General features: G+C 47.6%; 1 protein-coding gene across 3 annotated transcripts in view; it reads right to left on the bottom strand.

The window, feature by feature from the left end:
- SYT17 (synaptotagmin 17) overlaps positions 1-14,198 on the bottom strand; it is an 88,651-nt gene that overhangs the window by 71,308 nt on the left and 3,145 nt on the right. Inside the window, exons 1-5 of one of the 3 annotated variants that reach the window (XM_027527238.1) lie at positions 13,525-13,890; positions 13,355-13,377; positions 12,572-12,720; positions 6,016-6,164; positions 2,299-2,918 (exon numbers count right to left, since the gene is read on the bottom strand). In XM_027527238.1, the coding sequence (XP_027383039.1) occupies positions 2,299-2,918; positions 6,016-6,164; positions 12,572-12,720; positions 13,355-13,377; positions 13,525-13,627 (1,044 nt within the window). In that variant the 5' untranslated portion in view covers positions 13,628-13,890. Of the gene's footprint in view, positions 1-2,298; positions 2,919-6,015; positions 6,165-12,571; positions 12,721-13,354; positions 13,378-13,524; positions 13,891-14,198 lie in introns of those variants that run through there. The other 2 variants (XM_027527240.1, XM_027527239.1) reach the window with 2 other exon arrangements.

Raw genomic sequence — 14,198 nt, 5'->3', positions numbered from 1 at the left:
AGACACAGAAACACACAGAGAGAAGGCCATGGGAGGAGGGAGGCAGAGATCAGAGTGATGCAGCTGTAATCCAAGATTGCCAACAACCTCTAGAAGCTGGAAAGAGGCAAGGAAGGATCCCCTCCAGGCTTCAGAGGAAGCACGGCCCCGCCAGCACATTGATCTTGGACTCAAAACCTCCAAATTGTAAAACAATAAACTACAGTTTTAAGCCACCCAATTTGTGGTGCTTTGTCACAACAACCCTAAGGAAACTAAGCCACCTCGAAATTCTATCTCAAGCTCTGCTTCTAGACACCCCAACAGACAGCTGACGTGCCCACTCAAAAAGCATATACTCTTGCTTCCTGGGATCACCTCCTAAATTAACGACCTGCACCCACCTCCAGCCCCTGGCCCCAGCTTTCAGGAACTGCACCAGGGGAGGTGAACCCGGAACTTTCCATTTCAGCCAAGATAACACTCAGCCAAGACCTAGAGGAACCAACCTGTGGGCATGCCCAGACCCTCCCCCTCCAGGGCTCTGCCCTGACACGAAGAGTGGAATCTGGAATTCATCATGTTTGGTGGGTCTCCCTCTGTCCACATAATTTTCTTGACAGCTGAAAACCTCGATCTCAAATATCGAGGAGGATACATGACATGATCCCATATATCCTGATTGTGTGATGGGAAGGCAAACTTAGGATTACAGCAGACACTAACTACCTTCTCCCGGCCACAATCATTCCTGCCTACATGGATCTGCCAGCTCTTGTACATATTTTGCATCTGTGGATGTCAAGGGTCTCTGTACCCGCCAATGTCACAAGCCAGAAATACCAGGAAATGAACCTCCCCATCCCCCAGCCCTCGTTCAGTGACTGACAGGAGGTGGTGTATTAACACCCCAGCTCCCTCGCCTCTTGGGAGGAAAGGCTCTTAGGCTTATGTCCAACACTGGCTCCTGGCTCCCCTAGCAGGTTTCTGCTCCAGGCACCACAGTGGTGGCTGGCCTGATACCTGCATCTTTTAAATGACGTTCCTACCTGCTCTTGGTATTTCCTCCAGTGTCACCTCCCTATTAAATGACTCCCTTGCCTGAGAGTCTTCTTTTTCTTGGGGAATCCAAACTAAGAGAGTGATAGCTTTGAAGATGTGTATACACACACACACAATGTAGCAGCCCCTCCAGTCCTCATGTTTAACACGTGCATCCCAAACGTGATGCCGGATCATCAACTCCCTGGCCAGCAGAGCTCAGCTTTAGAAGCACCTTGGTGTATTCGATGCAAAGTAATCCCATTTGCGTTACAAGGATCACTGTCTGTCATGGATGGTCTTGACCAGCCTCCAACTGGGTCTTTTTCCCCTGGACTCCCCCCACATCTTTCCACCCACAGTAAATGCACTGCTGTCCTCCAGCCCACAGAATGCCCCAGGAAGGGACCCTAAAGCCCACTGGGGAGAGGGCTTGGTCCATGGGTAGCTCCCCAGGCAGACCACTTCGTGTCACTGGGCGGGGAGAGGGAAGGAAGCTAATCTGACAATTCACCTGAAAAACAATCATCCATCATCCCGGTCTTCAGCCCTCATCTTATTTTTCCCAGATCAATTTCTGAAAGTCAAAATGACAGATAGCTTCGTACTCTGGACAATAATTCTCCTTAGTAAATAACCCAGCATCAATGACAAAAAGCTCCCAGGGGTAGTGCTGGTTACCTGAATCCATACATATGATATAATTTCATAGAACTACACACACACACACTTGCATGCACACGCACACAGGAGATGCTGGTGAAGGGACTTCCCTGGTGGTCCAGTGGCTAGGAGTCTGCACTCCCAGTGCAGGGGACCTGGGTTTGACCCTGGCCAGGGAACTAGATTCCACATGCCACAACTAAAGATCCTACATGATGCAATAAAGATTCACGATCTTGTGTGCCGCAACTAACACCCAATGCAGCCAAATAAATAAATAAACATTAAAAAAAAAAAAAAACTGGTGAAAATTGCGTAAGGTCTAGTTTAGCTACCAACAGCAGTTTCTTGGTATCCTAGTGTACACAGATCGTATGAGATTTACCATCCAGGAAGCTGGATGAAGAACACACAGGACTCCCTGTACTGTTCTTGCAACTTCTTGGAAATCAAAAAATTATTTTAAAATTAAAAGTTTTAAAAATGCAAAAAAAAACAAAAAACAAAAAAAACACCTCCCCAAACAAACAAAACTTAAATACTGAGATTAAAAAAATAATAATAATCGTTTTTTACAAAGCTCCCAGCAGGAGACACTGCCAACCCACCCCTTACCTGAGAACTGGGAATCAGCGCCTTCCACCAGTGTCCGCCCTTCACCAGGTCGACCTCGCACAAAGGCACAGCCACCTTGCCGATGACGCAGTGGCGTGAGAACTTATCGAAGTCCAGCACGGTCAGGAGCAGGGTCCTCCTCTGAGCCTCCAGGAAGGGGATCTCGAAAGTGTAGCGCTCCTCGAACACCGGCTTCTGGGTCTTGCGTTTGACTCCGGTCTGCTTGGAGTTCTTCTGGTCCGGCAGCAGGCAGATCTTGACGTAGGGGTTGGAGTGCGCCATGTCCTGGCGCGCGCCGTCGTGGGAGATGGGGGGCGGCAGGTCCCGGGCCTCGATCACACGCACGGTCAGGCGGTTGTGCAGCAGGTCGTACTGCGTGCTGAAGTGCAGCATGCCCAGCTGGTACTTGGACAGGATCTCCGCGTCCGTCAGGAAGTCCACGTCGTCACTGTTGGAATCGAGGGAGTACAGGCGGGGCTCGAACTTTCTGAAGTAATCATCCGGCGTATAGGTCCGTCTGAGCACCGAGGGCTGGATGGGCTCTTTCTTGGCGCTGAGAACGCCGAACTCGATGGGCTTAATATCAATCAGTGGGGAGCTGGGCCGTCTGGACTCGAGACCTACACACCCAGCAGAAATAACAATTAACACCACCAAGTACTGGACTGGATCTGGGCCGATATGTGAGATCGTAGATTCTCACATTGTTTGCTCTGCTTCATAATGCTCTTTCCATGTGCTCTCCACTCCTGGAAATCCTCTTATTTACTCTATGAGAGGAAGGGCAGCGGCACAAACATCCCCATCTCCACGGCAGCTAATTGCCAGGCACTGCTCTAAATGCCCTGCATACATGGAGAAGGGAATGGTTACCCACTCCAGTATTCTTGCCTGGAGAATTCCATGGACAGAGAAGCCTGGCGGGCTACAGTCCATGGGCTTGCAAAGAGTCGGACATGACTGAGCAACTAACACTTTCACACTCACGGCCTTCACAAGGTATTAGCCAGTGACTATTACCTTCACTTTACAGATGAGGAAACAGAAACTCGAAGTAACTCACCAAAGGAGGAGTTACCAAAGGAGGAGTTACTTAGCACACGACTAGGAGGAGGAGGAGCCAGGATCCGAGCCCCACTATCTGGCCCCAGGGTCCGACTCTAACCATTCCCCCATACTGCCTCCACTTTCACAGAGTGGGCTCTGGGGCCCGTGTCTGGGTCAAATTCCAACCTAGCTACTTCCTCGTGAACCACGTGACTCCCTAGTAACGAGCCAAGTGACTCCAGGCACATTTTACACACTCGGTTTTCCCATCTGTAACATGGAGCCAATCATAGCAACCACATCAAAGATAGTGGTGAAAACTCACTGAGCGATGCTTGGAGAGGGCTCAGCACAGAACGTGCACATGGTGAGAGGCACTGAATGGTAACTACTATACATCTCCAAGGATCACATTCACAGCTCATCACTTTCGGGGTGCCTCTCCCCTCCCCGTTAAGCAGAAGAGTTCGCCGCTCCCAGGTTCATTGTTGCTATCTTTGCTCATCTCTCTATTCTAGCAATAACCTCACGGCACTCTTTTCTCTTTTAAAGCACTTAATTGAGGTATGACTGACACACAAGAAGTTGTCCATATTCAATCTACACAACTTGATGGCCTTGATGATAAGTATGCACCCGTGACTCCATCACCACAGTTTATGCCATAAACTATCCATCACTTTCAAAAGCTTCCTCCTGCCTTCTTTATTTACTTACTTTTGTGTGTTTGTTAAGAACATAAGATCTACTCTCTTAGCAAATGTTTAGGTACTCCACATAGTACTGTTAATTTTACACACTCTGCTGGAGTGGATTTCTAGAATTTACTCATCTGGCATAAGTGAAACCAACACCTGCCTGGTTCAAGCTCCCCAGGTAACCATGTCCTACTCTGCAGATGCTTAGGAGTCTGACTATGAGATTCCTCATGTTGTTGGGAAAATGGCATAGTATTTGTTCTTTCATGGCATCTTGTTGATTGCCCAAATACCTGCCTGTTGGCTAAAACCATGAGCCCTTGCCAGTGCACGGTTGCACCCTGATAACTGTGTGCTAAATGCAGTAATCTCTGTATAGAGCTGGAAGCAAGATTTAGGAATCATCTAGACCAGCGCTATCCAAGAGAAAATAAAACGTGAACCAGATACAGACATACAAGGCCACACTTCAGTTCAGTCACTCAGTCATGTCCGACTCTTTGTGACCCCATGGCCTGTAGCACGCCAGGCTTCCCTGTCCATCACCAACTCTCGAAGTGTGCTCAAACTCATGTCCATCGAAGCCCACAAAGGCAACTTAAAATTTTCTTGTAGCCACAATTATGTAAAAGTACAAAGAAGCAGGTGAAGTTAATTTTTATATTTTATTTAAACCAATATATCCAAAATATAATCATTTCAACATGTAACCAATATAAAAACATTTTAGTGAGACATTCTAAATTCTTTTTTCATACTGGCTTCAAAATCCAGTGGGTATGTAACACATACAGTGCATCTCAATTCAGCTACATGCCTGTGGTGGCCACTGTATTGGACAGCGGTCTGCACAGGGCAGACAGGCCCTCTTATTCTACAGATGAAAAGACGGAGGCTACAGAAGCCAGACACCCGTTCTGTTTCACTATTTCAAGCTCTTGAAATTTACTTCTTTCTTCTTCCCCATCCACTCCCAGAAAAGATCAGAGATCTCAATCATTTCCAGCTGAGTGGATTAGTTTCATGAATTTAAGCCTTTTCCCTCTGTTAAGTGAATTTCAGACATCAGCTGCATGAGACAGAGGAGACACACTTGGCTAGTGACAAGAGGCTGGGAGACTCTAGGCTTTATCCCCCTTTCTCCTCCCCACCCAAATCACACCCTCTGGTCTACACCCAGGCTACAGTGTGTGTGTGTGTGTGTGTGTGTGTGTGTGCTGAGTGGCCACTCTAGAGTGGGCCAAGGGCCAAATTCAACCCAGAGATACATTCTGTTTGGGTTGAAAAGTAAGGAAGTTTCATATAAAAACCCAGACTGCCAGTTTCTCTTTAGAAAGGTCAGGTAATACAATCCCACGCGGCTACAGCTGAGTAGCAGCTGCTCCCCTTCAATGAGACACTGGCTTCCCAACTGGCCCCAGTCCCCACCCTGCCCTAGTGCCAGGCCAAGAGTCGACTGCCATTTGTCACTCACTAGGGTGATATTTATCTCCCTCCAGCCCTTGGCACTTAGCCACTGACACAATCCACCTGGCCCCTCAGGTCACTTGAATCTGCAGGCCCTGCTGTGTAACATGGTAACTAACACTTGGCTTTCGGGGTCTAAAATGATATAAGCTGACAATGTCATCAACTGAGCCAATTCAGTGAAACTTGTGATCAGTGTAAACAAAAATCAGTCAAAATGATTGCTTCTGCCTGAACTTGGCAGAAATCAGGTATGATGCCCTCCTCTGTCACACTGTCGTTACCTCTCTGTCATCCTGTCTCCTGGCTGTCACACCACACTCCACTCCCTCGCCAGAGGCAACCCTGTCTTTCTTGTCTCTCCCTGGGGGTGCTGTTGAGCATCTGGGAATCCCAGCTCTTTCCCTTTATCCTGGGGACCCAGATAATGGGGTTGTACTTCATGGACCCCAAGGGGCAGCTAACTTGAACCAGGACCCCCAACAGTCAGAGCAGAGAGGCTTACTTGAAATCCTCCGGGTCAGGCTGTATGTAGACTTAGATGTGTCTGAGGATGAGCATCTTCTATCTGGGGAGTTGGTCCGTGGGGTCAGCGGGACGTCACTGGCTGTGTGCACAGAGTCCCCGTCCTTGTCACTGCTCCGGCTGGCCAACCTGTAGGAGGGAAGAGGTCTCAGTGACTGTCAGAGAATCCCCAGGGACTGGCACCTCTGTCCCATGGGGGACAGACCAAGGATGAAATTGCTCTCAGGCCCAGTCTACGCAACTTGGAATAATGCAAATTTGAAATAAATTCTCAATAGCCCTTAATTCTTAATAATGTCTTGCTTTTTGCACAAAATGTGATGTGAAATAAATTAATATTTCTCAATTAGAACGATCTGCCAAGAATTTGCATAATTTCGAAGCTGAGGCTGGGGTGGGGGAAGGGATATGTAAACTTATTCAGGATATTGCCACACGGGCACCACCTGACTAAACCAAGATCAGTTCAGTTCAGTCGCTCAGTCAAGTCTGACTCTTTGCGACTCCATGGACTGCAGCACACCAGGCCTCCCTGTTCATCACCAACTCCCAGAGTTCACTCAAACTCATGTCCATTGAGTTGGTGATGCCATCAAGATGGGACCTCTCAGTCTTCAGTCTGGAAGGAACCACGTGGCTGTTTAAATGCATTAGAACTTCTGCAAGTAATTTTTGGTAAGAATTATCTTGTAGTTTCAACAGTCACTATGTCTATAACATCTTGAAAAAACATCCTGTAACAATGTCACTCAAAGGTTCTTGGGACTTTGGTGGTGATCCAGCAGCTAAGACTTTGTGCTACAAAATGGCCCTGAGAATCAATGATTTAAGAACAACAGTTCGGTGCGTAGAAACACCAGTAAATAGCAGCAACCACAACTCAATGTTCTCCTAATAAAGATTAGAAATGCTGGAAAAATAGAAAGTACACTCTTTGTGGGTTGGGGTACAAAGTAGTACTTAAGGGCTGGCTCAAGGCAAGTCCCTCTCTCTCCCTCCATCTCCCTGTCTGTAAAATGGGACTAATAATAGTACCTGCCTTACATGGTTACTTTGAAGATCGAGCTAACATATATAAAATGATTAGAACAGTGTTTGGTATGTTCTAGGTAGGTGCTTGACTGAGTGACTTCGCTTTCACTTTCCACTTTCATGCATTGGAGAAGGAAATGGCAACCCACTCCAGTGTTCTTGCCTGGAGAATCCCATGGACACAGAAGCCTGGTAGGCTGCAGTCCATGGGGTTGCACAGAGTCGGACACGACTGAAGAGACTTAGCAGCAGCAGCAGCAGCAGGTAGGTGCTCAATACATTTTAGCTGATGTTAGCAATATTATAGCAGAGGTGGCTTTAAGATCCCCCAATACTCACATAGCTAGTGAGGATGCTGGGAGTGGGGGTAAGAGGAGGGGAGAGAGCTGGCAAAGTGGCCGTGAGATTGATGCTGTTGATAACAAGCCCCTCAGCCATCACAGCCACAGACCAGTACCTTCCAAGACTGCATCCCCCAAGTTGACATTTAAACCTGCGGAGAAACCAATCTCGAAAAATGCAAATTTCAAGTTCTGGGAGGTCAGAGGCATCCTGTGCATGACATGAAATGGATCTGATGTTCTTCCAAAACTAGGGTCACAGCTGGGACAAGCAGGCATGTTACGGGGGCAATGCCCAGTGCCTCCCACTCCTGGTCAAGAATAGGAGAACATAGCAGATGAAACGTGGGGCCGGTGGGGGCATGGAAGGGAGACAGGGTCACACTAGATCAATCTTTCTCTCCCGTAAAGGAAAGCAGCTGCATCTCCCCAGGAAGGCAGCAAAAACATGTGATGGCCCCTGGGGCCCTCCACCTGCATGGCCTGTTTCCCGGCTGTCACACCTCATGGTGGCCACTGCCTCCAGCTGCGAACTCCCATCAGTCTTCAAGGGACAGTTTAAATGCCATTGCTTCCTGAAGCCTTGGCTGCCTCCTCTCAGACATAGTACCAGGGTATACTGGGCCACCCCTGCCTGCTCTGCCACCACCAAACCTCCACGCCCTCTGTCCCTTCTACCTGGAATGCTCGTCCTGCCCCATCACCTGTCTCGTTCCTCCTTATCATTCAGCTCTCAGCTGCAACAGCACCTCCTCAGAGAGGACCCATCAGTCCAGTCGCCTCCTCCCAGCCCGTCTCCCCTTACCCCTGCACCTTTTTTTTTGTCCCCTCCAGCACATACCTCTTTTTCAGTGTGGCCTGCCTGCTTCTCCTTTGCATCTGACACTAAGCCAGAGGCCCATGCGGGCAGAGGCAGTGTCTTTTTCGTTCACCACTGCCCTCCTAGCATGGCACCTGGCACGTGTGGGGTGCTCTGATTTATTTTTTCAGTGAATGAATGAATACACATTTCTGGTGGCTTTTATCTGACTTATCTTGTGTCACAGTCACCTGAGTGCATGACTTGTCGCCCCTCCCATAACAGGCTACAAATCTTAATGTTGGCATCTGCTTTATTAGGATCAAAGGTGGCAGCAGCTACTGAGCACCTACTATGTGCCAGGCACTGTGCTAAATGCTCTATCTGAACCATCATTTCAGGCTTGAAACAATCCAGGAGTTAGTTGTTATGAACCACCCCTACCCCTTTTACAGACAGGGAAACGGAGCCCTGGTCAGGTGGCGGGAGGGAAGGAGAATGGATCTGCACCACTGAATGGCAGAACCCCAGTGGAATCCAGCAGCACCAGACTCTGGACTACATGCCCCACACTACCGAGCTGGGCATCCCCTAGGAGGCCTGGAAGAACCCTGCACATAGTAGGTATTCAACACATGCTTCTTGGACAAAGAAATAACCTAATTCACTCTTCAGTGGGGGTCTTTCTGGCACTGCCATAGAAGGAGCCAGTCGGATGGTACCATATGGCGAGTTGGTTTTCCTGACTCTCATCAGCCCAGTCCAGCCCAGTAAAGCTGCAGGTCCCACACGACAAAAGCGTACGTGACAATTAATGGTGTGTCCCCTCTGATCACACAGGCAAAGACCCAGCTCACCTGCCACATGCCACCCTACAGAGAGGCACGTTCTGTGGTTCCCTGCTCAAATGGCACAGTAGGAATGTACTGCAAAGCCTGTACTCTTTGACATTTCTGCTCCCTGCCTGTTTGATAACATGCAACTGCCCGCTTGGTAAATAAATCTGGGGAAAGCACAAGCTGTAAATTCTCTTTCTGGAGGATTCAACCTGCCTCCTCCTTACAGATTTTTCTTAACATTTGGTATGATGTTGATTATCAAAAATGTCCTCGGTGCTATCCAGGATTGAAGGAAGACCTGGGTCACCTTGGGAAGCACACAGGTCATATACAGCTGTTCAGACGTGCACTGCACAAGTCTAGGTGGTCTCACTCATCATGACCACCATGTGAAGGGCGACCCCTGAAACTATGTGGTGAGTTGGCTGCTGGAAGTTTCCAGCTCGCTTCTCTGCTTGTAGCATAACCAAAACAAGTGTCTTCCCTGAGGGTGCTATCCCAGATAGAACCCCCTGCTTGCACAAAGGGTCAGCGACCTGAGCAAAACACAACGTCCTCCAGCTTAGTAGCCACACATCTGTAACACTCACCATCTGAGGCAAACAGACTGTGATTTTCAGTGTCTATCAGGGGTCTCCTCTGGTTCAGAAGAAAATCCAAATTCCTTAATCTGGCATTTGAGACCCCACAGAACCTGAACTTGCAGGCTCCTTTTGTCTGATTCCCCCAACTCTTCCGAGATGCAGTGTCCCACCTGTGGTGTTTGTGTACCCTGGATCTAGTCACAGCATCCAAATTGTTTATTACCCAGGCCAGCAAACTTGGGGCCCACTGCCTGATTTTGTAGAAGTGTTATTGGAGCATAGCCACGCCCATTCACTAGTGAATTGCCTGTGGTTGCTTTCGCACTATAAGGATGGAAGTGAGTGGCTGCAATAAAAACTAGTCCATGAGGCTAAAATATTTACTCTCTGGCCCTTTATAGGAAAAGTCTGCCAACTCCTGTTCGACTAGCTTAGTTCATGTGTTTCCGGTAGAATAACCCTCTCCTTGGTTTCAGGTCAGGAAACCCAGACATTATCCCAGAGCTTTTTCCTCCAAGCAAAAGTGACTGGATCAAGTGATTGGCATGTGACCCAAACCAGAGCAATGAGAGCCTTTCCTGATATTTTGCTGCTGTCAAACATAATGCAAAGAAAAAAGAAGGCTTAAGAATGAGGGCAATACAGAAGAAACAGAAAGAAAGACAGAGAGAGCACATACACGCACATCCATGACATCATCTGAGCCCCTGGATCCAGTTATGCCTGAAGCCATTTTCCCAGAACTTTTCCATAACAAAATTCTATGCAGAACTGTCATATGTGTGTGCAGGATGTGAATACACAACTAATTTATTTACCTGCTTTATCTCCTATAGTAAAGTGAAAGAAAGTGAAAGTCACTCTGTTGTGTCCGACTCTTTGCAATCCCATGGACTGTACAGTCCGTGGAATTCCCCAGGCCAGCATACTGGAGTGGGTAGCTGTTCCCTTCTCCAGGGGATCTTCCCAACCCAGGGATCGAGCCCAGGTCTTCCAAATTGCAGGTGTATTCTTTACCAGCTGAGCCACAAGGGAAGTTGAAGAATACTGGAGTGGGTAACCTATCCCTTCTCCAGCGGATCTTCCCGACCCAGGAATCAAACTGGGGTCTCCTCCATTGCAGGTGGATTCTTTACCAGCTGAACTACCAGGGAAGCCCTTATCTTCTATACCAGATATTAAATCCCCTGAGCATGGGAACAGGACTCCATCTAGTCTTGTGCCTCCCGTGGTGCCTGGTACATAGGACAACCTCAAGAACTAACTACCAAAAAAACTGAGCTTAACTTTTCAACAGCATAATTGACACTTTCAGGACTCAGTTTCCGCCTTCAGGTTAATCAGCTGGTCAATAACTATTTTTTGGAATGAAAAAAAGACAGATAATTGCCGTGCCGTCACAGAGCTGGAATTCTTTTGAGCATGGCTTTAAAGACACCAGATGGGCTGAGCCAACCTCCATCACTAGAAAATGGGAACAATCCCTTGATTAATGAGCTGGTTTCACCAAACATCTCAACTCTGTGCACAACTGCAGGATTCAGTCTACAACCTGTGAGTCAGGGAAGGTTCTTTCACATAGTCGTTACATCAATTTAAAGAATCTCTCAATAACTTAATAATGATAGAGATGAATACTTACTACTGTGCTAAGCATGTTACATGCATATGTCACTATTATTAATAGCAACCCTATAAAATAAGTTCTATTACTTCCCCTACTTTACAGATGAGGAAACCCAGACCAAAATAGGGTAAAAAGAATCACTTATGTTTATGATTGCCAACAAGGTATTTTTCCATAAACAAATTTATGCAATCATCACAACAACTCTATAAGATAAATACTATTTTTTTTTATCATCCCCATTTGACAGATGGGAAATCAAGGCACAGAGAGATCAAGCAACTTGCCTGAGGTCACAGAACTGGAAAAAATTAGGAGAAGTAGGATTTGAACTCACAGATTGTAACCCAGAGCCATTCTGCTATGAAAATATTTGATACTTGCTTCTCAAAAAAAAAAAAAATCAGAGGATTGAGGCATGACCCCCAAGGAAAAGATGGGGTGCCAGAGGCTTCTGGAATCTTAGCCCAAGGATTTACCTGAGACAGCACAGGATCCCCACTGAGGCTCCAGCTGTGGGCCCTCATACCATCTTCCTGCCTCCCTGGGCGTCCTTCTCTACATCATGGGAAGCTGCACTGGACGATTCCCAAGCCCTGGCCCTCTAGATTCAACCCAGACTCTGGCCACGCTCCTCTCCCAGCCACAGAGAGGTGGCCCAGACACGTGGCTGAAAAGCTTCAAAACTGCATTCCCAAAATATCTGAGCGACTGGCAGATGGAGATGTTGTATGCAGGCGCGGGAGGAGAACGAATTGGAAATAAAACGAAAGATGCCAGAGAGAGCATAAACAGCGTTGGAGGACACGATGGAGCCTGGAGGTGTGTTCTGCTTCCCTGTTTCTGAAGTTCTTGCTCAGATCAGCAAAGAGGCACCTGTTTGTTCATGTCATCCACACCAAACACTGAGTGTTTAGCATGAGCCGGGTGCTAGGATGGTTCATCATACTGACTTGGATGGAAAACCTTTAGGATCTGGACATCCCTTGAAGAACAGAGACGCTCACAGATCTCTTTTTCCACTTGGAACGACACTCAACATGATTAAAAGCGCCCACATGCTTAGCATTACACGGTTCGTATCTCAGAAGACCAGTTGTGAAAACCAGCTGAACCGAAGCTCCACCCCGAGCTGGTCTTACCAGCTTGCCAAACGCAATGAGGCACACAGCACAACCATCAGCGACTAAGAGGTGAATGGAAACGCAGCCTTTCCCCCCTCCATACCCCTAGTTGTCCCAGACCCCTCGCAGAAACAGAGAAAAGAAAGGTCTTAAGGTGGCTTTCCAGGAAGTTTGGAGCAGTTTTACTTACAGCCAGGGAGGAGTCTGGGCAGGGAAAGGTCCCAGAATCTCAACTTCATCCTCACTCGACTGGCAGCAGCTGGACTCATAGCACTTCTGACAGCAGTGGCGGCAAGTCCATCTGCAGAGCAGCAGGTCGGAGATTCTAGAAAGGAAACCCTGAGCCCATGGCAGGAGGTGGGCAGAGGAGAGATGGGAAGAGGAGGAAGAAGAGGAAAAACACCTACAATTACAAGCAGCCGATCCCTGATGAGAAATAACGACATTCAGGAGGTCTGTCTCCACGGCTGATCTCTTAGAACAAACTGTTTTCCATTTCTATTTACCAACTGCAGGTACGAAGATGGCAAACACCAACCAGCTCAAGCCATTAATAGCAAGCAAAACGTTTGCAGGTATTTTCCTTTGTATATGAACGTCTTTCTTGACATGTGGGTGGTTTATTCAACATCGTGAGGGCTATGCAATATGTTCGCAAAACACAATGATTATTACTGTCTTCTTGAAAGCAAAGCACAAGTTTTTTTTTTTTTTAAGTAATTTCATGACATTAAAGTAAACAGAGATAATCAAATGGAATAAGTAGAGGGTGGGAAGGGAAACCTAGTCTCATTAACTAGTATCTTTTCACCGGGATCTCCCTTCCCTAGAATGGCATGGAAACCGAGCTGTTATCAACATCCGGTTGTTGTTTAATATTCAGCATCCCCACAGCCCCACAAAAGGCTCCAAAATGAAAAGCAAGCATTTCTTGATTACAAGCCAGACGAAACAAATCACTGAATTCACTCACCTCGTTTAAAGGTTCCAACTGCCCTTTTAGAGATCCACGTGAAGCCAAGGGGCACAGGGGGCGAGGGATGACACAGAGAGAGAGACAAGACCAGTTTAGCAATATTCCTGCAACTCAAAAAAAGAAAAAAAAAAAAAACAAAACAAAAAACCCTGCTTCTTCCCACTTACCATCCTGGGAAGGGAGCTGACCTCCTAACAAAGTGCTGCTACCTTCAGGGCTGCTGGTAGCCTCCTGGCTAACCAACACCGAATAAATGGGAAACTTTAGCATTTCGATTTGATTTGCACCGTATGCTGTTATGAATCAGAGCGGGTGGATAGATAGTCATGCTATCCAATGCAGCCACACTTCAGGAGAGGAGCAAACCTTCCTATACAGAAATAGCCATGAAGCCAACCCAGAAGGACATGATTAGCTAACTTGCAGGCAGGCACAGCATGGATGTCACTTGGCTCCCCCGCCCTCCCAGAGGCCCTACCTTCCAATTCTGCTCCAATGGTGGGGAGCTTCATATGACCACCCACAAATAGAGGGAGCGGAAAAGAAAGCCATAGTCTGGTCCCCGGGAAGAAGGGAGGGGCTCCCTTCCATCTTCAGTCCCACCCCCACCCCAGCCTCTTCTCATCGGTTCCCAAAGCACAGGCTCACCCCACCCCCTGTCTGGGAAGGGTCTTCACAGTTTTCCAAAAGGCCAAGTAAACCAGATAGGTTAGGAGGAGTCTCCCATGGAACTCAGAACTTTGAGTCAAGGAAAAAGCTAATCATCGTTCTCAATTCTTTTGCGAGGTGAAGAAGGTCTTAATTTGGTACCACTATATGTAACATCTTTCTAACAGTTGCA

This window comes from Bos indicus x Bos taurus, chromosome 25 (genome assembly GCF_003369695.1).
Source record: "Bos indicus x Bos taurus breed Angus x Brahman F1 hybrid chromosome 25, Bos_hybrid_MaternalHap_v2.0, whole genome shotgun sequence".
Classification (NCBI taxonomy): domain Eukaryota; kingdom Metazoa; phylum Chordata; class Mammalia; order Artiodactyla; family Bovidae; genus Bos; species Bos indicus x Bos taurus.
The sequence above is the reverse complement of the archived record's forward strand: the minus strand, read 5'-3'. Positions and strand labels throughout refer to the sequence as shown.